The 26,421-nt window shown below is 36.7% G+C and overlaps 2 protein-coding genes across 2 annotated transcripts in view; one reads left to right on the top strand and one right to left on the bottom strand.

Moving 5' to 3' along the window:
* Window positions 1-14,078, bottom strand: part of LOC115221286 (coiled-coil domain-containing protein 90B, mitochondrial) — a 33,738-nt gene extending 19,660 nt beyond the window's left edge. The window contains exons 1-2 of the mRNA XM_029791435.2: window positions 14,051-14,078; window positions 11,882-12,014 (exon numbers count right to left, since the gene is read on the bottom strand). Of these exons, the coding sequence (XP_029647295.1) occupies window positions 11,882-11,975 (94 nt within the window). The 5' untranslated portion in view covers window positions 11,976-12,014; window positions 14,051-14,078. The remainder of the gene's footprint in view (window positions 1-11,881; window positions 12,015-14,050) is intronic.
* Window positions 12,114-26,119, top strand: LOC115221287 (ubiquitin-conjugating enzyme E2 C). The gene is made up of 5 exons (XM_029791436.2): window positions 12,114-12,405; window positions 16,301-16,328; window positions 18,633-18,719; window positions 21,832-22,036; window positions 25,588-26,119. The coding sequence occupies exons 1-5, from the start codon at window positions 12,314-12,316 to the stop codon at window positions 25,701-25,703; spliced, it is 528 nt and encodes a 175-aa protein (XP_029647296.1). The 5' UTR covers window positions 12,114-12,313; the 3' UTR covers window positions 25,704-26,119.
* The last annotated feature ends 302 nt before the right edge of the window (window positions 26,120-26,421 follow it).

Below are 26,421 nucleotides of genomic sequence, written 5' to 3'. Positions count from 1 at the left end.
GTGGGAGCGTTGAAGTCGCCTAGTACCAAGCAGTCATGCGAAGCTGAAACGAATCTTATCGCTTCGAGTTTGAAGATGTAATTGAAACAAAACAAATGCAGTTGCAAAAACATGAGGATCATCATTTTACATAAACTTTCTTCAGTATCACCCCACAAAGCAAATGTTAAATATATATCTCCTTTCAATATTATTACCTCAACAACTTAAACAAAAAAAACTAAGTAACCTAGAAGTATAGCATCTTAAATATGCTAGCTACTTTTTCCTAGTTGATTTTCTAAAATTCTACTGTCCCAATATTAAATGCATTAACCCTTTACCAGTTGAACTTTAAATTGTTCTCTATTCTTTTTAATGAATCTAAATGTTATATTTTCTGATGATACATCATACAGAAATATAAATGAGACTACAAGATACAAAATTGGCCTTTCAAAAGAACAAGTACATCTAAGTACAACTATTGAAATTTGCTTGTATGGTAAAATGTTTTTATATTGTTTAAAAATGGCAAAAGATTTTTTCTATATTTACTACCAAGCGACAAGAAGACAGCACCAATGATTTTTGCAAGATTTCCATGACTATTGTGGAAAAGGAAGGAAGATATAAATTGTGGGTTTCAGTTCACTTTAAAATGTGGAAGCAGCCCAGCAGGAAGTCAATAGCTGTGTTCACTTGAAAAAACAGTCTCTCAAGGTTAGTCACGGAATTAGGCCTCAGTCAAATCTGGTGACACAACTCCACTGAATCCTGTAACAAACAGAAAGCCCCATACAACGGAAGTGCAGTCGGTAAAAGGTACATTAAGACAAAGTTATCCTCAAATTGGATATCTGGTCCAAATGCTTGCAAGAGGGTAGATTGCAATAAAAGCACCACAGGGCCAAGGGATAGTGGTAACCCTTTCTTAAAATTTCTGTCAAAAACACTGCTTTTGTTTCAATTTATTTAGAAAATAATGAAAAATTTAATAAAATAACTTTTATTAAATTTTTAAGTTTTACTGCGGCCATGCTGGAGCATCGCCTTTTGTTGAGCAAATCGACCCCAGGACTTATTCTTTGAAAGCCTAGTACTTATTCTATTGTTCTTTTTTGCCAAACTGCTAAGTTACAGGGACATAAACACACCAGCATCGGTTGCCAAGCGATGTTGGGTGGGGGGACAAACACAGACACAAACATAAATATATATATATATATATATATATACATATACGACGGGCTTCTTTCAGTTTTTGTCTACAAAATCCACTTTGTCTATCTATCTATATATATAAACATTACTGACCATACATACTCAATGCATGTGAAATGTGTATTTGCTAGCAGTAGTAGAAGACACTCGCCCAAGGTGCCACACAGTGGGACTGAACCCGGAACCATGTGGTTGGTAAGGAAACTACTTACCACACAGCCACTCCTGTGCCCATGTCAAAAACACTGCTTTTGTTTCAATTATTTTAAAAATAATGAAGAATTTAGTAAAATAACTTTCTCATTATTAAGCTGGTATTTGTAACATAAATCAACATGAAATTTTGATGGAAGATTTTAATTTAGATCATTTAAAAAAAGGAAGGCTGTCTCACTGAATCAGGGGGTAATTTCAGGTTAAAGCGTATCTGGAGAGACAGACATATGAAATAGATTTTTGTGATTTTTCTCAACAGATTGGGCATAGGAGTGGCTGTGTGGTAAGTATCTTGCTTACTAACCACATGGTTCCGAGTTCAGTCCTACTGCATGGCACCTTGGGAAAATGTCTTCGTCGTATATATGTATATATATATATGTATGTGTGTGTATGTTTGTGTGTCTGTGTTTGTGCCTCCAACATCGCTTGACAACCGATGCTGGTGTGTTTACGTCCCCGTAACTTAGCGGTTCCGCAAAAGAGACTGATAGAATAAGTACTAGGCTTACAAAGAATAAGTCCTGGGGTCAATTTGTTCGACTAAAGGCGGTGCTCCAGCATGGCTGCAGTCAAAATGACTGAAACAAGTAAAAGAGTAAAAGAGATTAGCCTAGTCTTTAAGTTTTAAAGGGTTTTGTGAATAATTAAGTATTATGTGAATCACAACTGATTCCAAGAGGATTTTCAAAGAGGAATTGTTGCCTTTAGAATGTCTTTACTTCTCAAATATTGCTCATAGAAATTGGTGCTTAACACATGAACAAGGACACTAATTTGGCTGTTATGGCAAAGGAGACTGTCAATTAAAATAGAAACCAGATCTCACTCAAATCACATTCTAGTGTCTTTTAAAAGGAAGAGCACTTTGGATAAAGAAATCTCATTTCTATCTACCTTTCTCATGTGTGTATGTATCTCTCTCTCTCTCTATATATATATATACTCTTTTACTTGTTTCAGTCATTTGACTGCGGCCATGCTGGAGCACCGCCTTTAATCGAGCAACTCGACCCCGGGACTTATTCTTTTGTAAGCCCAGTACTTATTCTATCGGTCTCTTTTGCCGAACCGCTAAGTAACGGGGACATAAACACACCAGCATCAGTTGTCAAGCAATGCTAGAGGGACAAACACAGACACACACATACATATACACGACGGGCTTCTTTTCAGTTTCCGTCTACCAAATCCACTCACAAGGCTTTGGTCGGCCCGAGGCTATAGCAGAAGATACTTGCCCAATGTGCCACGCAGTGGGACTGAACCCGGAACCATGTGGTTGGTAAACAAGCTACTTACCACACAGCCACTCGAAAAAAACAAACAAATGTGAGGATGTTCATCAGAAGTGATAAATTACAAACAAATTGAATAACAGTTTTTCTGTAATTTCCTTCAGAAAATTACTCTTGCATAACATGCTAAAATGAACAAAGAGCAGACTACATACACAGATAATTTACTGGGAACCCATTTGCTTAAAGAGCTGATATTTGAACAACAAACCCAAAGTAGATTACACACAAATGTAAGTGTTGGGAAAGCTTTATACAAAAGCATGCTAAATAAACAAATTGTGTAGCAAATAGGTTTTTTGAAGAAAATTATATCCAGTCAACAAGTAGAAATTTTATCAACGAAGGAGTGGCTGTGTGGTAAGTAGCTTGCTTATGAACCACATGGTTCTGTGTTCAGTCCCACTGCATGACACCTTGGGCAAGTGTCTTTTACTATAGCCGCAGGCCGACCAAAGCCTTGTGAGTGGATTAGATAGACAGGAACTGAAAGAAGCCCATCGTATATATATATATATGTATATATATATATATATATATATACCTCAGTTACTCATGTAGTGAATACTTTGGTTAACAAACTGGGCCCTAGAATGGATTATGTTCATATAGAGAAATCCTACTGTGCCTATATATATATAGAGGGAGAGTTTACGAAAAAAAAAACAAAAGACGAAAACAGGTGGTATACAAAACAAACAGATGTATTAGTATAACGCTCAGGAATAGAAAAAGTCCTTTATGTTTCGAGCCTATGCTCTTCTACAGAAAGGGACACAGAAAAAACAAGGAGAAAAAAAAATGTGTGTAGTGGCTAACGATCTATCATATATATATATATAGGGAGAGTTTACGAAAAAAACAAAATATGAAGACAGGTGGTGTACAAAACAAACAGATGTATTAGTATAATGCTCAGGAATAGAAAAAGTCTTTTACGTTTCGAGCTTATGCTCTTCTACAGAAAAGGACACAGAATAAACACGGAGAGAAAAAAATGTGTGTAGTGGTTAATGATCTATCATATATATATAGGGAGAGTTTATGAAAAAAACAAAATATGAAGACAGGTGGTGTACAAAACAAACAGATGTATTAGTATAATGCTCAGGAATAGAAAGTCTTTTACGTTTCGAGCCTATGCTCTTCTACAGAAAGGGACACAGAAAAAACAAGGAGAGAAAAAAAATGTGTACTGACCATACATACTCAATGCATGTGAAATGTGTATTTGCCAGCAGGCTGTGATTTGGTGTGGTGGAGATTACTTTCTCAATGTGCCGGCTGTTAAAACCCCCTAAAGTCAACTCACCCCAAATGATGGACATTGATGAGACTTGAGGAGTCTTCTTGCCTGTCCATGATATTCAGTTGTTTTAACAATTGATATTTTGAGAGAATAGCCCTCACCATGCCAAATCACAGTCTACTGGCAAATACACAAATTATGTATGTTAAGTATGAGTGGTTGATAATGTTTATTACACTAGTGATGCTTCTATTATATATTTCACACACACTGACCATTTTCACACTCTTCTGTCCTTTTACTTCTGGTCACTTCAGAAATGTAACTGCACATGATTGTTGGTGATTCTTTTTCCTTCCTTTGACTTAGACTTTCCTGTTCCCGAAGAAGAGCTAATGCTTAAAACATAAAACTACTACTCTTTTCCTCTTTGAGTGTTTTATTAATACATTGTTTGTGCCACATCCACATATTTGTTTGTTCTTTTTCTTTTTCACTGCGTTTTTTGAATTGACTATACGTATACATAAATACATATATATATATATATATATATATATATATATAAGACTTTTTCTATTCCTGAGCGTTATACTAATACATCTGTTTGTTTTGTATACCACCTGTCTTCGTCTTTTGTTTTTTTCATAAACTCTATATATATATATATATATATATATATATATATTTAAATAAAGAGGGAGATAAATTGATTAATTTAATATCAATTTAAAACCAGTAGCTTAGCATACAAAAATCTGAAGAATCAGAGAAAATTCTAATACATGTGTATATTTAAAGGGCTAAAAAACCACTTGTTTTTTATATAATTTTCATCTGTCTTGCCCGCATATTGATCTGGTGTCCGCTGAATTTTTCTCTAGAGAACATTCTTTTCTTTGTAGTTTGATCGCAGGTGATCTACTTCTAGCATATGGCTAACCAGATAGTGGTTTTTTTAGCCCTTTAAATATACACAGATATATATATTTATATATATATACACACACACACATGCACGGCCTTGGCTAGAAAGTCTGGCATTTGAACTAAGAACATAAAAACATGAAACTAAACATCACAAAGCATAATGCCTACTAATGTACCTGTTTTTATAATGTCTGTTAAACAGACTAATTAAATACAAATACAGTCTTACTCAGAAGCTTTTAAATAGAAATGTTCCACTTGAACTAAAAAAAAACAACAACCTTATCTTTAACCATGTTTCAGTCATCAGACAGCACTTATTTTCTTTTTTAACCAGATACTTATCCTATCAGTCACTTTTGCCGAACCACTAAGTTATGGGGACATAGATACACCAACACATTTATACACACACACACATATACACACAGGGTGGACCAAAATGATCTGACACATTTGGAGGCTTAATAAAAGCACAAAATAAGAAATAATGAAAAGAAAAATTTTATTTTCTGAATGTACATATAATGCCATTTTATTTCATTAAGTTTTCAAAATTAAATCAGCTAAATGCTTCCCATCATTGTCAACATACTGTTGGAGACGTTCATGAAAGTTATCGATAACTCTATGGATCATTTCTTCTGGAATGGTTGCTATTTTTACACAAATTGCACATTTTAATTCATCAATAGATCATTCAATACTTTTGGTTTTAAATATCCCCACAAGAAGAAATCACATTTCGCCATTCCAGAAGAAATGATCCATAGAGTTATCGATAACTTTCATGAACGTCTCCAACAGTATGTTGACAATGATGGGAAGCATCTAGCTGATTTAATTTTTAAAACTTACCGCAGGAGTGGCTGTGTGGTAAGTAGCTTGCTTACCAACCACATGGTTCCGGGTTCAGTCCCACTGCGTGGCATCTTGGGCAAGTGTCTTCTACTATAGCCTCGGGCCAACCAAAGCCTTGTGAGTGGATTTGGTAGACGGAAACTGAAAGAATCCTGTCGTATATATGTATATATATATATATATGTGTGTGTGTTTGTGTGTCTGTGTTTGTCCCCCTAGCACTGTTTGACAACCAATGCTGGTGTGTTTACGTCCCCGTCACTTAGCGGTTCGGCAAAAGAGACCGATAGAATAAGTACTGGGCTTACAAAGAATAAGTCCCAGGGTCGATTTGCTCGACTAAAGGTGGTGCTCCAGCATGGCCGCAGTCAAATGACTGAAACAAGTAAAAGAGTAAATAAAATGGCATTATAAGTACATTCAGAAAATAAAATTTTTCTTTTCATTATTTTGTGCTTTTATTAAGCCTCCAAATGTGTCAGATCATTTTGGTGCACCCTGTATATATACATGTGTGTGTGTGTGTGTGCTTGTCCTCTACAACCACTCGACAACCAGTGTTGGTGTATCTATGTCCCCATAACTTAGTGGCTTGGCAAAAGAGACCGACAGGTTAAGTATCTGGTCTAGAAAGAAAAAAAGTGCTGGGGGTTGTTTAGTTCGACTAAAATTCTTCCAGGCAGTGCTCCAGCATGGCCACAGTCAAATGACTGAAACATGGCAAAAAATATATATTTGACAGGCTTCTTTCAGTTTTCATCTACCAAATCCACTTACAAGGCTCTGGTCATCCTAAAGCTATTGTAGAAGCCATGCAGTGGGAGTGAACCTGGAACCATGTGGTTGAGAATTTTTTTTGGGTTTGTTACAAGAGTCCTCAATAGTAGATTCCTTTTCCCTTTCATACAAATACCAATCTCTTGAAGAAATGTTCAACAACTAGTCAAAGCAGATCTATTATTTTTTTCAGACGTAAATCTTATTTTAACTATTTTTGTTTCATACCCGGATACAAAAAACACTAATAAATTAAACGTATCTCATTTTGTCATGGACCTTAATTAACCTACTGTTAACATGCTAGGGGAGGAACCATTTCATTGATAACCTCACCTCTTCAACTCAGACACTAAACAATTTATATGATACATTTTGCTTTTGTTGTTCTTTTCAATGGCTGGCAGACAACCTGTAATTGTCAATTCATTGACCTTTTTACTTACTACTAAGACAGTCAATATCCTAAAATAAGAGTACATTTTCATTTGTCTTTCACCTTGATAGTCACTAAAATTTATTTTCATGTATCTTATGTCTTACTTCATTCGTTTGACTGTGGACATGCTGAACAAATTGACTGTGGACATGTTGAACAAATTGACTGCAGTACTTATTTTATTAAAGTGTGGTATTCATTCTATCAGTCTCTTGCTGAACTGCTCAGTTATGGGGACATAAATAAACCAACACCAGTTGCAAATCAAGCGGGGATTGTGGGGCAACAAGCACAAGCACGGACATCTTTTATTTTTTACTTGTTTCAGTCACTGACTGGTGGCCATGCTGGGGCACTTCCTTGAAGGGTTTTTTAATCAAACAAATCATGCCCCTAGAACTTTCATTTTTTTTTGTCTGGTATTTATTTTATTAGTCTCTTTTGCTAAACCATCAAGCTATGTGGATGTGAACAAACCAACACTGGTTGAGAAGTAGCAAGTGGGGGAAACACAAACACATACGTATACTCTTTTACTTGCTTCAGTCATTTGACTGCGGCCATGCTGGAGCACCGCCTTTAGTCGAGCAAATCGACCCAGGGACTTATTCTTTGTAAGCCCAGTACTTATTCTATCGGTCTCTTTTGCCGAGCCGCTAAGTGACGGGGACGTAAACACACCAGCATCGGTTGTCAAGCAATGCTAGAGGGACAAACACAGACATACACATACATATATATATACATATAAATGTATGTATGTGTGTGTATATGTTTCTGTGTGTGTTTGTCCCCCCAACATCGCTTGACAACTAATGCTGGTGTGTTTATGTCCCCGTAACTTAGTGGTTCGGCAAAAGAGACCGATAGAATAAGTACTGGGCTTACAAAGAATAAGTCCCGGGGTCGATTTGCTTGACTAAAGGTGGTGCTCCAGCATGGCCACAGTCAAATGACTAAAACAAGTAAAAATAAAAAATAAAAAAATGCTTGTACCATCTCAGTAGGTTTGCTGCTTCTACTCTGCATATTAGTGAAATAAAACCTACATTTTAAACTCAAATACAACAGGTACACTGACACACACACACACAGACATGCATTCTATTCAACAATTAGAGCTGAAACAGAACATTATCCATATCAAGCTCACCCAGTTATATCTATTTACATTCCAGATTTGATTTTCTGTCTGTTTTTCCATTCAGGTAAGGATGAGACAGATGCTTAACATTTAAACAAGCCATATCGAGTCCAAGCCATCTACCCTACACTGTTATTTGAAAAATAAACAATCACATCATTGAAGTTTTGAAGCTACAAGATAATGCAAGACTAATTCAGTACAATGTGAATAAATATGCATTACATTTAACAGAGTAATCTGAATTCTGAAGTGTGAAGGCAGTATTTTACAGCAGGAAACCCTTCCTATTGTCAAACTTCACCTGTTTTTCAAGACATTTTAATTCTACTGGCTTTTGAAAGTGTAGAGCTGCAGGATGTCTTGTTTAGAGAGAATGAAAATAAGATATTACCATTTTGCTTAGATAATGTTATGCAAGAGTGGCTGTGTGGTAAGTAGCTTGTTTACCAGCCACATGGTTCCGGGTTCAATCCCACTGCGTGGCACCTTGGGCAAGTGTCTTCTACTATAGCCTCGGGCCGACCAAAGCCTTGTGAGTGGATTTGGTAGACGGAAACTGAAAGAAGCCTGTCGTATATATGTAGATATATATGTGTGTGTGTGTGTGCGTGTATGTTTGTGTGTCTGTGTTTGTGCCCCTAGCATTGCTTGACAACCGATGCTGGTGTGTTTATGTCCCTGTCACTTAGCGGTTCGGCAAAAGAGACCAATAGAATAAGTACTGGGCTTACAAAGAATAAGCCCCGGGATCGAGTTGCTCAATTAAAGGCGGTGCTCCAGCATGGCCACAGTCAAAATGACTGAAACAAAAAAAAAAAGAAAAGTAATAGTTACAACACACATACAAACAAGTATGACTGTGGTGGACTTGGAGTTTGCTTTGTAATCAGGAGGTCTTAAGTTTTATTGAACTGCATGGCATCAAGGGTAAGGGTTTTATTTTCATGTATCTTATGTCTTACTTATTTCATTCGTTTGACTGCGAACATGTTGAACAAATTGACTGCAGTACTTATTTTATTAAAGTGTGGTATTCATTCTATCTGTCTCTTGCTGAACTGCTCAGTCATGGGGACATAAACAAACCAACACCAGTTGCAAATCAAGTGGGGATTGTGGGGCAACAAGCACAAAAAGGAATATGCCAAGCTCCACTGTCTAATCTGGCATGATCTTTACAGCTGGGTACTCTTCCTAACATCAACTACTTTACAGAGTGGACTGGGCATTTTTTGTGTGACCTTGCCAGTGCTGGCAAGGTCTGCTTTGCTATGGTTTTTACAGTTTGATGCCCTTCCTAATGCCAACCACTTTACAGAGTGGATTGGGTGCTTTTTATGAGGTACCAACACCAGCAAGGTTTGCTTTGGTATAGGTTGTACAGCTTGATGCCTTTCTTTTTGCCAACGACTTTACAGAGTGGAGTAGGTACTTTTTATGGCTTTAAAAAGTGAACTGGGTGCTCCTTGTGTGGCACCAGCATTAGCTAAGTCTGCTTTGGTATTCAGCCGAAATTGCGAGGATGATCCAGTTCTTGACTGAGGATTAGAGGCTTCGAATGACCCGTCCGTTTTCGTATCGTCTATTTGAATGTTTTGCGTTCTTGTCCCATTTTGTATTTTTATATATATACATACACACACACACACACACACAAATTTATATGTGTGTGTGTGAATGTTTTCATTCTATATCTTCACATGAAAGCCAACAAATTTATGCTTTCGAACAGCAAGTGGATTAAAAAGTCCCTCACTTGCAAAGTAGGTAAAAGTTAACAAGAAGGGCAGTCATATGTATTTGTGCAACTTATACTGGCATGTGAACACGGACATAAAAGCGACCGAATGATAAAGGTTGAGAGGGGGGGTAAAATTATTATTATTATTTTTTTTTTTGCATATTTGTAATCACTTACATCTATAAAACCTAGGAATACGAAGAAAATTTGGATCTTTTCCTTTTGAAGGCCAGATTTCAACACAATTTCCAGTTAACTAAACACTTTTAAACTTCGTATAGTGGTAGAATGTGTCTTAAGAAAACATTATTTTTAAAGTGTTTAGTTAACCAGAAATTGTGTTGAAATCTGGAAAAGATCCGAAAATTTTTCAAAAAAAGCACTTTTGAAGGTGAGGTGCGAAACTGCATTAGCCCCTTGAAACCTATGTTAAATGCAAAATCGAAAAGGCGACAGTAGTATTTTAGCGAATATACAAAATCTGGTTGATGAATATTACTAGACACCAACAAAAGAAATACTGAATATTTTTCACTAAATGTGTTTGAAGAAAATCTCGGCGAAGGTAAAGAATACGTACACCATTTGTTTTCTGCGTAACCCTAACCCTATCCCAAACCCTAACACTAAACATAGGGTGTACGTATTCTTTACTTTCGCCAAAATCTCAAAAGAATTTTCTCAAGATCATATCCTAAAACGATGAAACCTTGAACAGAGTATGGTCGTGAAGGCTCCAAGACATTATGGCGGAACGAAGAATGCAACCGGCTGGTTACGAAATGTGGCAACCGAGATGGAAATCAAGAGGAGTAACGAAAATACGGGAATATCACAAGCGACATGGGGTCAAACCTTTTGGAAAATTCGAAGGTTGTTTACAGACACCGAGAAAAACAAAGTACGCAATAGATCGAGAATACCGGAGAACTACCCAACGCACAAACATACAGGGGATGAAGTGACATAATTTGAGTGTTAGTGCTGCTTTTTCTTTGTATCTGCCTTTACCTAATGTAATACAGTATACCCACATATCTATCACTAACAGGAAATGTAAATAATTACAACACACAATTTCTAATTAAAATACGCCATCTCCAGTTTTGACATAAAAGTACATTTTACCCCTAATATCAGTTACGTCACTTTCCTCTAATTTCGACATAAGTTCTATAACATTCTGAACGATAGAGACTAGATGAACTTGTCAACTATTCAAAAGGTAAGGACATTCAGCCTTTAAAAAAGTGGTATAATTAAAGTAGCTGCCTTAGTCGACCGAGTGTATAATCAAATATGCAGACAAAACAAAGTATTATTCGCTTTCAATGATTGTTAAAATGTTCACCCTTAAATAAATAAAAATAAATCTTTAATTTCCATTTACTACTTATGACCTCAACATTTTACTGAAGGTTTTTAAATTAAATTTTAATAAGAATGTAAGAACCCGATTTCCCTATGATTAATTTTGATGCGTACTTTTCAGATCCAGATATTTTACTAATATGTCTTTATTACATTATTTTCAACAGCTAACAATCTGAAGGGCGATCCTTCAGTACTGGATTCTTAGAGTTCGGTATGAGGACACCCTCTTTAGCTGTTATGAAGGAAGGTTGGGCAATGCCGGAAAGTTGTGTGGGTGAATGATGTCGTGTACCAGTAGCGAAGGATCACCATCTGTTGTTTTTATTATAGGACAAATTCTTTTTTTTTATTATTTATTCAATGGATGAAAGTCCATTGCAAACAAAGGGGGAAAAGATTGTTATTTCGAAATAATTAACCGGCAAGTAAAAGACTATACAAAAATAAATTAGAGCATCAAGTATGTATGTTACAAAGTCACGAGAGAAATTACATAAACTTGAGATGCGATGGCATATGTAATAAATTAAAAGGAGGAAATACTTTATGTTACGCAATTATGAATTCAGAAACTTTTTATTACAAAATTATATCATAAAAAATATACTGAGTTAAGTAAACGGAAAGAAAAAAAAAACCCACTTACTGCTGAGAAAGGAAAATTGGTCATTTTTATAATTCTCCAAAATTAATTGACTTTTTCGGAGTAAAGGCAAAACAGTAAAGCGACCACACGCCATAGAATCACCCTTGACATGTGTTTGTACCGGAAGTGAAATCTATATGAACACAATAAAATTACATTCATTTTGATTGGTGCAAACTAACAAACTTATTTAAACCCGTTACTGATTGGTTAATTTTGATTTGATTCGCCTTTGATTGGTTAAATCGTTTTACAAGCATAATTTTCAAACTTGTCCAGGCAGAGTGTGATTGTAGTCTTAAAAGTTAAACATTCTTTTTCATCACAAATTATTGATTGATCTCATCAGTTACAAAATACATTCAAAGTATTTGACCGTTCTAGTCTTCCCTAACTTAATTCCTTTTCTGTTTTTATCAAATTTCGCGCTCGATGGCCTCCCAGAATAGAGATCCTGCTGCTAGTACCACAAGGAAAGAACCTAACAGCACAACTGCCAAAGACAACCATTCTGTTACCAAAAGGTATTTATGTGTTTACTTATGTTTCTACTATATATAATTTTGAAAATTCTTTTTACCGTATATATATATACATATATATATATATATATGTATACATATATATATATATGTATAAATGTGTGTGTGTGTATACATATAAGCTTAATTTTAAATTAGTAACAATGGTAGAATTAAAATTTTTTTTTTTAAACTTAGGTTGTCCAGTTAATTGTCTAAAACATTCTACCATTAACCAATTCGTTACAAATTCAAATTTACTAACTTAACCATTGGTTTTACTGCTTAGCTAAATCGACTAACAACTGTGAAAATACGTTGGTGTTATTTTTTTTTTACTCCTACCCCGTATTATATTTTCAAATACTGTTACTCAAAATTTATTTCTTCCGTTTTTATCTCTCTCTCTCTCTCTCTCTTCTTGAATCTTCCCTCTCGTAATGGAAGAGATACACTCATACAGAATAGTTTTTGAGTTATTTCCAAGCTTGTTAGTCACTCGATTAGTAACTATTGTGACTGTTGTACAATAATTATTACTGTATGTGTGAGTTCATTGACTTGTTGAGTCGTCATCGTCGTCGTGGAGGTGAGCTCGGATTCATCTGAAGAATTTAACCGTTATATAGGTAGCCCTATTAAAAACGATTTTTTTTTTGCTTCGTTACATCCTGTATTCGACTATCTGTGAGATTTTCGGAAGTAATCCGGCCAATAGTTCGAAATATCGCTGAAATTAATTCCTGGTTTATCGTTTCGTTATCTCTTGGCCATTAATTTTCTTCTCGCATCATTTTCAAAGAAGAATTTATTACTTCGGATTTTAACTGGCAGGAGGTGATCTCTGGTTTTAATCTCGAGTAACCATCCCTTGTGCGTTGATCATTCTGGAACACAACCACACATTTTAAATGTCATTTATTGTTTGTAGACTCGCTTTCCTACAAATTTTCTTGTAACTGTAGAGTAGGGGCTTTTTTTTTTGGCTTTAGATCAAATTCCTTGCATTGGAATTGCTTTGTTCTGTAGTTTAACAAAAGATTACACGAAAACACATAAACGTGGTAGTTGTATAACAAATCAATGAAATGTTCACTTCCTTATTTAACCTTTTTAATTGTTAATCGGGCTGACCTATATCAAAGGTTTTCGCTTGTGACCATCCCGTCTTTTTCCGATGTTCAGGCAACTCGGGACCAAATTTTCTAACGTATTCTTTTTCTAAGACGGTTTGGTGTACTTTAAGAAGACAGAAAACATTACTACAATGTAAGAAAAACCCAGACAACAAATAACCATCGGTCCTTGATGGAGGATTAGGTCACCACTAAATTTCCTTTCATCTGGAGCAGTGATTCTTAGTTCTTCCCTTGACTCATGCCCCCATTCAGCTGGAAGTTTTTATCTAAAACTCCCTTTCATCTATGCAAAAACAGATGGAATGATATTTTTTTTTACCCCTCCCAGAGACGAGAGTAACAAGTTAAAATTTGGCACTAAAATACGGGTGTCCCGATGCATCTTCGTAACGATGTTTCTACAGTGTACACTCATTAGGGGATTAGGGTTACCACAAAAATATAGGAATTTGGTGGAAGTGGGGGAAGGGCAAAAGGTTTTTTTAAAAATGTCTTTTCAGCAAAAATACCTTCCCAGGAAAAACAACTACCAGTTCCTTTCTCTTTGAGGTAGTTGATAGTTATTCCGAAAGTCTACCGATCAACGATTACACCCGTCTTGGGGTTAACGGTGAAAATTTACCAAGCTTTGCTTCCAGGGGTTAAACTTACACCAGATGTCAGTCTGTTGAATAGTAGCCATAGTTTAATATTTTGGTTCAGCGTGCTGGCAGAAACGTTAGCGCGCCGGGCGAAATGCTTAGCAGTCTGTCACAACGTTGTGAGTTCAAATTCCGCCGAGGTCGACTTTGCCTTTCATCCTTTCGGGGTCGATAAATTAAGTACCAGTTACGCACTGGGGTCGATGTAATCGACTTAATACCTATGTCTGTCCTTGTTTGTCCCTTCTGTGTTTAGCCCCTTGTGGGTAATAAAGAAATAGATATAGGAGAAATGAAAGTAAATATTTAAACCTAGAGTAAAATCAGTGTCAAAGGTTCGGCAAAAGAGACTGATAGAATAAGTACTAGGCTTACAAAGAATAAGTCCCAGGGTCGAGTTGCTCGACTAAAGGCAGTGCTCCAGCATGGCCGCTGTCAAATGACTGAAACGAGTAAAAGAGAGAGTAAACTTCATTCTTAGATTTGCTCCCTGAGTTTTAATGTAGATGTAGATATATCTTTTATCATTTACTTGTTTCAGTCATTAGACTCTGGCCATGCTGGGGCACTGCCTTGAAGTTTTAGTAAAATGAATCGATCGCATCACTTCTTTTTTAAGCCTGGTACTAATTCTATCGGTCTTTTTTTTTTTTTTTTTTGGCCAAACCAAGTTACAGGGATGCAAACACACACATATATATATGATGGGTTTCTTTCAGCGTTTGTCTAATCAAATCCAGTCAAGGTTTTGGATGGCCTGAAGCTACATTAGAAAACACTTGCCCAAGGTGCTATGCAGTAGGACTGAACTCTGGGTAGCAGGCTCCTTATTTCTTTACTGCCCACTAGTACTTACTTAATTGACCCTGAAAGGATGAAAGGCAAAGTCGACCTCGGTGGAATTTGAACTCAGAACGTAGCGGCAGAAGAAATACCTATTTCTTTACTATTCACAAGGGGCTAAACACAGAGAGGACAAACAAGGACAGACAAACAGATTAAGTCTATTATATCGACCCCAGTGCATAACTGGTACTTAATTTATCGACCCTGGAAGGATGAAAGGCAAAGTCAACCTCGGCAGAATTTGAACTCAGAACGTAGTGGCAGACGAAATACCGGTAAGCATTTCGCCCGGCATGCTAACGATTCTGCCAGCTCACCACTAAATTCCCTTTCGTCTGGAGCAGTGATTCTTAATTCTTCCTTTGACTTACCACACAATTGCACCTGTTCACAAGCACAAGAAAAAAATGTACAAAAAATATATATATATAGGTGATTGAAGCCACAATGTGTTTGGTAATCGTTGTATTGGTTCATCTGTTACTATGAGATTGCAAATGAAAAGTATTCTGCTTCAGTTATATACCTTCAAACTGGCAGTTCACCTGTGATATGAAAATAGTCTTTTTTTTTTTTGTTTTTTGTTTTTATAAATCCTTTTATGTTTTTATTTGTCTGTGCTAGTGAAGTATAGGTTAAAGAATTTTGGTAAATTTGGATACTTGCATACCACTGAAATAGCTGTTGATTCTTTCTACTAATCTTGCTTTCTCTTTGTTTCACTATGCAGTTGTATATAATATCTATATTTCTGAAGTAAAGTAACTTTATTCTAATGTAACAAATGCTAAAATATTCTTGGGGCATATATTAGGAAAAGGATTTTGTAGAACACAAGGTTGGACGGTTATAACTTAGTCATTAAAAATTTTTTTTTTTTCAATTTTTTTTAGATCAAATGCCAACTTTTCCCTTTCATTTAATAAAGAACTAGTTGATTGGATGTAAGAGGTTGATTCAATTGACTACATGTTTCTCTATGGCGCTTTGTTTTTGCAACAGTGGAGTTTGCTTAACCTTTTGGCATTTAAACTGGCCATATTAGGCCCAAATGTTCAATCCAGCCAGATCAGGCCTCTCACACCTACTATACAATGTCATTCTAAAAATAAGTGCATTTTCAAAATCTGGAAGCTGTGAGATAATGCAACAACAAATGAGCATACATTTGACAGTAATTGGAATGCTAATGGGTTAATGACAGAAAAGAACATTTTAATGTTAGAATAACTATTTTCATAATAACTTCCTTCTTTCTTTCTTACCCCACAGACTACAGCAAGAACTGATGGTACTTCTGGTAAGTTGCATTCCTGTTTGTTTGAATAGTTCTTAGTGAGTATCATCATCATCATCGTTTAACATCTGTTTTCCGTGCTAGCACCGGTTGGATGGTTCGACCGGGGTCTGGGAAGCCAGGAGGCTGCACCAGGCTCCAGTCTGATCTGACAGTGTTTCTACGGCTGGATGCCCTTCCTAACGCCAACCACACTGCGAGTGTAGTGGGTGCTTTTTATGTGCCAGGGGAGTCTGGCAGCGGCCACGATCGGTTGGTGCTTTTAACATGCCACCGGCATGGAAGCCAGTCAAAGCGGCGCTGGCATCGGCCACGTTTGGTTGATGCTTTTAATGTGCCACTGGCACAGAAGCCAGTCAAAGCGGCACTGGCATCGGCCACGTTTGGTTGGTGCTTTTAACGTGCCACCAGCACGGAAGCCAGTCAAGGCGGCGCTGGCATCGGCCATGTTCGGATGGTGCCTTTTACGTGCCACGAGGAAAAAAGTGCATACTGTGCACAAAGAATGGTAGTTGTCTGTTACTTTCTCCTCCAAACTGTATATCCTCTTGTCTTGTAATGGCATTCACCTGGGAGGGGTTAAGCTGGCTCCTATTTAGTTTCACCACATCATGGGTCAAAGCGGTTTAAACACATCTGTTAGTGGCTGATTCTGCAGCGTGTTGAAGCCGTTCCCAAGTAACAGCGGCAAATGCCAAAGACTCCAGGGTCAGAAATGAGCTTCATATCTACTTTGACTTTTGTGAGCCGTGTCTTCAGCTGACCACTTCTTTGCGTATGCCAACCCAGGGAAGGATCTGGTGCTGTTGCCTTCCAGATGAGTTTGTCATGGGTCACCACAACGTAACCAAACCACCGTAGTCTGCAGGTGTAAAGTTGTTGGTTCACAACATAGTCTGAGATATGCAGTCAGATACTGTATATCCTGTTCCTTTTGAAATGGTACTTTCTTTCTTTTCTTTTACTTGTTTCAGTCATTTGACTGCGGCCATGCTGGAGCACCTCCTATAGTCGAGCAAATCGACCCCGGGACTTATTCTTTGTAAGCTCAGTACTTATTCTATTGGTCTCTTTTGCCGAACCGCTAAGTGAAGGGGACATAAACACACCAGCATTGGTTGTCAAGCAATGCTAGGGAGACACACACACACACACATATATATACATATATACGACAGGCTTCTTTCAGTTTCCGTCTACCAAATCCACTCACAAGGCATTGGTCGGCCCGGGGCTATAGCAGAAGACACTTGCCCAAGATGCCACGCAGTGGGACTGAACCCGCAACCATGTGGTTGGTTAGCAAGCTACTTACCACACAGCCACTCCTACGTTATATACAATTTAAGAACAGTCACTCCTATTGCATCCTCCACTCTTCTCTTACTGTGTCTTGAGCCAAAACCTCATCCCATGCACTTTGCCTGAAAATCTCTTCCTCTCTACATTTTCTTTCAAAGGTGCCAACTTTTACGGATTTCAAACAATTCTACTACAGGGAAGGGATCTCTAATTACCATGGACATTTAGCATCCACCCTGCATCAAAATGTAAAGAAAAAATATTGTGAAAGATATTAGAATATATAGGAACTGAATTATTAGAAACAGAATTAACACATACTTTATTGTATATATTTATATGTCAGTGTTTGTTACTTTCTATCTACTGCTGTTACCAGAGACTTAACTACATTCTTAGGCTGCATTTAGCTTGCTCCTGAAGGATCAGTAGCATTTAAATTGAACCTTTTATTTCTGTTCTCTCTGTGATTATGCTTATTTACATAGGGTTATGGTTGCTTTAATTCCATAGGGGAGAGTGACAGGGCTAAAAACAGTTTATATAAACAAACTTCAAATTCTTAATATTTTACTTGTAATAACTACTTTGTATGTGAAGATGGTAACTTTGTAGTTTCTTTCCTACAGATATATATAGAAGGCGGCGAGCTGGCAGAAATATTAGAATGCCAGGCGAAATGCTTAGCTGTATTTCGTCTGTCTCTACGTTCTGAGTTCAAATTCCTCTGAGGTCATCTTTGCCTTTCATCCTTTCGGGGTCGATAAATTAAGTACCAGTTACGCACTGAGGTTGATCTGATCAACTTAATCCCTTTGTCTGTCCTTGTTTGTCCCCTCTATGTTTAGCCCCTTGTGGGCAATAAAGAAATAAGATATATAACTGTTTAATATTATGTATATGTTTGTGTATGTGTGTGTGTATTAGATTGTCAAAATATTGTTTCAAGCTAACAATAGCTTGCTCTTACTTCCTTTAATTGCTTTCAAATTTCTATCATTGCAGTCTTCTGGTGATAATCGAGTATCGGCATTTCCTGATGGAGATAACGTCTTCAAATGGATTGGAACAATAGAAGGTGCTCCTGGAACGGTAATTGAAATATTCAGTGTCATTCATTTTTGTCCTGTGTTTTTCCATGCTGGAATAAACTAGAAAAGTCTGAGATGTATAGTATCAGTGTCCTATTTCTTGTCATCTGTGAAATATATATGCAGGTGCAAGTATTACCGTGTAGTTAAGAAACTCGCTTTCTAACCACATGGCTTTCGGTTCAGTTCCACTGTGCAGTGAGCACTTTGGGCAAGTGTCTTTTACTATAGCCCTGGACCAACTAATGCCTTGTAAATGAATTTGGTAGACAGAAACTATGTGCAGGCCCATTGTATATATTTGTGTGTCTTTGCCTCCTGCCAGTTAGTCACCTGACAACCATTGTTGGTTTGTTTACATCGCTGTGACTTGGCAGTTTGGGAAAAGGGCCAAACTTAGAATAAGCACTGGGGTTGATTTGTTTGACTAAACCCTTCAAAGCATGCTCCAGCATGGCTGCTGTCCAATGACTGAAACAAAAAGGTCAGATATGGACACTAATTAGTTCTTGCCACATTTTTATTGGACTTTGCTTCAGTTTAGCTAAATTTTTCCCTCTCAAATAATAAATTTCTGCATTGTATTTTTTCCCACCCGGTGATAAGTTAGATTTACTGAACAAAATGCATCAACAGTTCTGGTTTATCAATGTAATTGTGAGGATAGCATAATCCTATTAATCTCAGTATACTGGAACTATGGAACAACCCTAAGAAAGTGGCAGAATAACTTCAACTCAAATTGCAACCATGAATTTTTATTGAGGTAACTGCTACACCACCAGTATAACATATCAGCAGCTCTCTTGTAGATTGGCTAGGTAAAGTAGTGGCAGACATGTCTGGGGCAATACTGGGAATAATTTTGAACAAGGAAAAAAATTGTTTTCTATCTGGTATATTAGATTGCATTTTTGTATACCATCACTTTTTTGTATGTCAATAAAAAAACTATTTTAAACTCTGTTGAAGATCAGGAATTCAAAACTCAAAATGGCTTATCCCAGTTATATGTTGGATTTGTGGAAGCAAGGACTGCTAAATCCCATTAACATGAGGAAATAGTAGAATGAAATGAATGGGTACAGCTGTCTGGACGCTGACAATTTGGCACAGCTGACTGGATAGTCAACTTGTCTTGGCAACTATATGCTTTGCCACTGCAGGCAAACATGTACACACATATAAATGGGAGCTTGCAAAAATATACAAATAGGGGGAGGGAGAGAAACAATACACATACTTACAAACATAGCTAGAGGCTTACACATATAACAGAGGGAGAGAATGAGAGAAACATTAATACAGCTGATGTCAAATAAGTCGGTGTTGATTTAACTATGCCAAATAGGCAGTGCCAAAACGTCTCATATTCAAGAAATGGTTTTGTTAGATATATACCAAGTGGTCAAACAAAAATAGTGTAATTAATACAAACAAATGGTGTAAGCTGTTGATATGGAGGAATATCTCTCTAGGTCAGTGGTTTTCAACAAGGGTTCCGCCAGTACAGTCTAGGGGTTCCTCAAGAAGTTACAAAACTGCTAAAATCGGCAGTAATTTTTAATTCTCCTGTGCAGATATGTGTGCATAAGACTTTTAAATTAGGGGCTCCTCGAGCCAGTGGAATGTTTTCTTGGGGTTCCACTCCAGCAAAAAGTTTGAAAAGCACTGCTCTAGGTAAAAACTGAGTGAAACAGGATGGGAATTTGATACAAAAGGAGTAACTAGCGTTGAATGGGCCATGTCTGAAAAGTGTCGGATGTAGACTTCTTCAATATATTGATTTCAAATTTTGTCACGGCAATTCTTGGGGAGGGAGTATGACCCCAGTGCCCAACTGGTACTTATTTTATTTCTGAAAGGATGACAGGCAAAGTTGACCTTGGTGGAATTTGAAATCAGAATGTAAAGACAGACGGAATTCTGTTAAGCTTCTTGTGAGGCATGCTAACAATTCTGCCAGCATGTTACCTTAGAATTCTTCAAAAATATTGATCTGAGGAGGGTGGAAGTTTAGGAAATTACTAAACATTGTTAAACAATCTTTCATTATTAGACTACGTGTTTGGAAATAATCTGGCACTAACTTGTAGTCTTAATTCAGTCATGGCACTTGCTGACCTCGTACTAAGTTGTATTCTTAATTCACAGTTGGGACTTCTATCGGCAAAAGCAATTGATATTGTCCAAAACAACCTACCCACAATAACCGAGAAAGTGTACTTTAAGAAATGAGTACTACTTAGCAGGAAGCTGCCAAATAAAAATACATACAAATGTATTCTTGCTCCAAATTATAATTTTAACCCTTTAGCATTCAGGTTACTCTGTCAAATGTAACGCTTATTTTGTCACATTATTTTGTATTAGTCATACATTATCTTGTAGCTTTGAGATTTCAATAATGTGATTGTTTATTTTTAAAATGACGTTGTAGAGTAAGTATGAGAGGTCAGATTGAGCTAATTTCAACATAAAACAGGCAGTGTTTAGTCTGGATTTGGCTGGTTTAAATGCTAAAGGGTTGAAGGAAAATGTTTTCACAAATTAAATTATATTTTTATGAATTAAAAAAAAGAAAAAAGAAAGTAGAAGGAAACTCAACTTAGTACGGTTTGATTCCTAATTAACTATTGGGATCTTTTCGGTTTGAACGGCAAGTTTTTTCTAGCGGTGTCATATGAAATTGTCACCCATAATTATGAACCTAGTATCGATCTATTGCATTTCAATCTGTTTTAGGGTTGGGGGGGGGGTATCTTTTTTCTTCAGAAATGTAAATAAACCCAATCTGTTTCTTAAACAAGGGACATATTCATACGGCACAATGTTTTCACCTCAAATACGTCACTGATTGGTTGAAATTGAAGAAAATATCTTACAAACTATAGAATTTTCTCAATAAAGCCAAGAGAAAAAGATGTTTTATAAACACATTCTACCAGTATACGAAGTTTAAAATTTTTTAGTTGCCTAGAAATTATGTAAAAAACTGCCGTTCAAACTGAAAAGATCCAACTATTGTCATAATGTTGACTGGTTGGAGATGTTTTATTGCTGTCCTGATACTGATACAATTTTTCTCTTTTATATCTCATAACTTTTTCCAGGTCTATGATGGATTACGGTTTAAATTAGTGTTGCAATTTCCAAGCGGTTACCCATATCAGGCACCATCAGTTAAGTTTGATACCGGGTGTTTCCATCCAAATGTTGATGAACGTGGTAATATCTGTTTGGATATACTGAAGGAGAAATGGTCAGCGTTATATGATGTGCGAACTATTCTTCTGTCAATTCAAAGCTTACTTGGAGGTAACTTATCATCATGTAATTCTACAACTTGTCTTATTTAAACATGTGAACAGTCATAACTGAATCTCATCTTTACTCATCACCTCATGCAAAAAACCAAATTTAGTATACAATCTCATAAATATGATCTTTTACTTGTTAGTGCAGCTGTTCTGAAGTACCGTTTTGGAGAATTTTAGTTGAATGAATCGACCCCCCAGTATTTATCTTTTTTTTTTCCTTAAACCTGGTACTTATTGTATTGGTCTCTTTTGCTGAACTGACAAGTTATGGGGATGTAAACTCACCAACACTGGTTGTCTGTTGGTCGTTGGAACAAACACGTGCGCACACATACACGCACACGATAGGTTCCTTTCAGTTTCTGTGTACCAAATCCACTCATAAGATTGTGATTGGCCTGAGGCACTTGCTGAAGGTGCCATGTAGTGGGACTTAACCTGGAACTATGTGGCCGGGAAGCAAGCTTCTTAACACAGAACCACTCCCGTGCCTAACGAGGATGTTCATAATTTCTTCTGGTTTTGCCACCTTACGTATATAGTACCATTACCTACAGAGATTAAGAGTATCTAGAGTTGTGAATTACCGAGATCCACTGCCGACACGCTTGTGTGGTTTTAGAAGTTTGATCCCTGACTGTGTGGTTTAAGGTTCAGTCCTACTGCACAGCATCTTGGGCAAGTGTTGTCTACTGTGTCCTCATAAGTGGTTATAGTGGTCATCCTTTGTGTCAAATTTTGTTGCACAGCCAACCCCTGTTAGTATAAACGGTGGGCATAGAAATTATGATGTTTGTATGAGTTTGCATTTTACTCTTTTACTTGTTTCTGTCATTTGACTGCGGCCATGCTGGAGCACCGCCTTTAGTCGAGCAAATCGACCCCCGGACTTATTCTTTGTAAGCCCAGTACTTATTCTATCGGTCTCTTTTGCCGAACCGCTAAGTAACGGGGACATAAACACACCAGCATCGGTTGTCAAGCAATGCTAGGGGACAAACACACACACACACACCCACACACATATATATATACATATATACGACAGGCTTCTTTCAGTTTCCGTCTACCAAATCCACTCACAAGGCATTGGTCAGCCCGGCTATAGTAGAAGACACTTGCCCAAGATGCCATGCAGTGGGACTGAACCCGGAACCATGTGGCTGGTTAGCAAGCTACTTACCAAACAGCCACTCCTGCGCCTTTGTGCTTATTGAAAAAATAACTCTGTTATGGGTGATGATGTTGCTGTCATTTTCCTTGTCAACAAGTTGTTTTTAAGCTTTGCAGTTTCAAAGGCCAGTGAAGTAAGATTAACTTGACTTGAAAAGTGGTTAAGATTTAGTGACAGAAAAGGCTTTCAGCTGTAAAGAAAAACAAAAACATTCAATAATTTATGACAAACCCATTCCAGGATGAAAATATGGGTGTTAAAAATGAATGAAGTAGTAGTTGATATTCTCATATTTCCACATCCTTAGGTATTTCTCTGGTGCTGCAATTTCCTTTTTTTTTTTTTTATACTTTTTTGGGTTTTGCTTTGTTTTCCCCCCTGTAGTCTAAATCAGAGTTCCAAAATTTCAAGTTTGTTCCAACAACCCTGAGCCATTACTTTTTAAATTGGATAATTAGATTTTAGTAAATTCTGTGCTGTTTGTCCTTTCGTATGTCTCTTGTCTAACATAACGTGGTCGCCAACCCTTTTTTTTTCATTCAAAAATCAAAGGTCCAGCATCTTAAAACTGAACCTTTTCTAAGAAATATTACATTAGCACAAGCTTCCAAATCTACAACTCCAAGATTACAGCACAAAGTTCATATAGCCGTTCAATATGCAAAGAGAAAAATATCTTTCTTCCTTATTGCAATTTTGTATTTTTCTTCTTTTTTGAAACGCATTTTCACCAATGTTCAACTGTCCTTTCTCATTCAATCTAGATGGTTCTGTTACTTTAGCGACATCTTGACTGCTGGTGATTAGAACTAATCCATCCAAATGCTACCAATTGGTTCTTGATGTTTTAAGTAGAGTTTAATAATTCAAACATTCAGAGCAGGTCACCAGTCTTAGGGTAATTTGAATTTCTTGAAGCCCTGCTTCTTGTTACACCCCCTCTTGCACAGCGTCTCTGTGTAAATGATTGGTCATGGTCTACTGTCAGATATGACAGGGAACCAATTCCATGAGTACCACCTTAATAAACTTCCTCTGTATGATGGCAGAAGCACCTATCTTCACTGTCTTCCAGTTTAGCTGTTGTCATGAGGCTATAATAGAAGATATTTGCCGAAGGTTGCATCTAGTGGGACTGAAATCGAATGTTTTTTCATGTGCCTCCAGCACAAGTGCCAATAAAGTGATGCAAGTAATGATCACGCTTGAATGGTGCTTTTTACGTGCCACTGGCATGGAAGCCAATTTGTTGCTCTGGCAACGATCACGCTTGGACGGTACTCTTAGTGCTCCACTAGCACGGATGCCAATCATCGAATTTGATTTCGATTTCACTTGCCTCAACAGTCTTCGCAAGCAGAGTTTAGTGTCCAATGAAGGAAAGGTTCGCATAAATGGGCTGGTTACACTCCTGGCATAGGCCACGAGGTTATGGCAAAAAGCAGAATGGACCATAGTGGGAATTTAAACTTAGAATAGTGAAGCTCCAACATCTGGATACTGTAAAATATTCATTCTGCTTGTATTGTTTATAGTGTTACAGTTCGAGTGACGTGTATCCGACTAACCTTATAAAATGAAATAAGGCAAAAATAAGACTTTGGCTTAAGAAAAGTTATTTCCCCCTTTTTTACAATACCTATTTCTTTACTACTCACAAGGAGCTAAACACAGAGAGGACAAACAAGGACAGACAAATGGATAGAACGTAACGACAGACGAAATACCTATTTCTTTACTACCCACAAAGGGGCTAAACACAGAGGACAAATGGATAGAGCATAACGACAGAGGAAATACCTATTTCTTTACTACCCACAAGGGGCTAGGCCTTTTTTACAATACCGTTGTGCTGCACAAATATTGGGATTGATATAATCTTCCCTATGTGGAAGGTAGAGCTCCAGTATGGCTACTAAAAGTGTTATAAAACGACTCCCTACTACTTTACTTCAAGCCTCAATTGTACAAATTTTTAAAATTAAAAATACTGTTCTCTGTGATTACAAAAGTACTTTTCAGGCTATATATTTTTGGAGGTATATAACAGTGAATTTTATACATATGTTTAATCATTGGTTCTTAGCAGGAGCCCTTATAAGATTTTTTAAAATTTATGTGAAATAAATTGGTTATATTTCTAAAATACACAGATTTTAATATTTTTTCAATACATTTCCTAATATTTTATTCTAAACACATAAAAGGATTTTTTTAGTCATCAAATGTTTGAGGGTCCATTTGAGTAAAATAAGAATCAAAGGGATCCATAGGTAAAATATGGTTGAGAAATACTGCATTAAGTAGTTCTGTTATCAAACAATTATCTCTCTCTCTCCTCTTCTTTTAAAAAATTTTTATTTTTATTTTTGCAGAACCTAATAACGACAGTCCTTTGAATTCTTACGCTGCTGAACTTTGGTCAGACCAAGAAGCATACAAGAAACATCTACTTGAACATTATGCAAAAAATAATAAAAAGAAATTATAAAAACAAAATAGCATATTTAAAAAAAAGTATATTACCAGAATTGTAAGGTTGAGATTGAAACTGAATAATGTTTAATTGTTGGCTGTCAAGCTATTCCAAAATTGCTGCTTATGGATTGTTCCATGGAATTATCCCTCTTTCATTCAACATACATTTCTCTTGAATTCTTTCATATTGTTTCTGACTGACCATGTATCAATGTGTATTCTTTGTTTGTGTAAGTTCTTCCTATACCTTTCTTTCTGTCTGTCTCTCTTACCTGTCTCTCTATCTGTCTCTCTTGTCTGTCTCTCTATCTCTCTCTCCCTCTCTCTCAACCACATACACCAAAATTTCAATGAATTACTGATTTAGAAAAAAAAAAACCTCAAAAATAAACAGTGTTCTGTTCACTTTCTTCATGAGGTGTGACTGATGAGACATGATATCTAAGAGAGGAAAAAGACATTGGTGATACTCTTAAATTTGTATATTGCTTTTAAATCTCTCTCTCCAACAATTTTTTTCAATAACAATACACAATATTTGTTACACCCGTTGTCAAAAAGTGTGTGTGTGTGTGTATATATATATATATATATATATATATATATATATATAATGTGTGTGTGTGTGTATGTATGTATATGTTATATTTGAAACCAACATATTTTGAATCACAAATGCAGACATCTGTCTTTGTTTATGTCAATTCCTGGGATTAATCCCTGTTACTGTC

The sequence above is a fragment of the Octopus sinensis genome, linkage group LG18 (assembly GCF_006345805.1).
Source record: "Octopus sinensis linkage group LG18, ASM634580v1, whole genome shotgun sequence".
Lineage (NCBI taxonomy): Eukaryota > Metazoa > Mollusca > Cephalopoda > Octopoda > Octopodidae > Octopus > Octopus sinensis.
Note: the sequence above shows the minus strand (reverse complement) of the source record. Positions and strands in the feature narration are given on the sequence as shown.

What these genes read in the sequence shown, in the direction of transcription:
- LOC115221287 (XM_029791436.2), top strand. Translation starts at nt 12,314, where the DNA reads ATGGCCTCCCAGAATAGAGATCCTGCTGCTAGTACCACAAGGAAAGAA. An exon ending in AACCATTCTGTTACCAAAAG is followed by an intron (nt 12,406 to 16,300) that starts GTATTTATGTGT and finishes CTTACCCCACAG; the next exon opens with ACTACAGCAAGAACTGATGG. An exon ending in TAGAAGGTGCTCCTGGAACG is followed by an intron (nt 18,720 to 21,831) that starts GTAATTGAAATA and finishes AACTTTTTCCAG; the next exon opens with GTCTATGATGGATTACGGTT.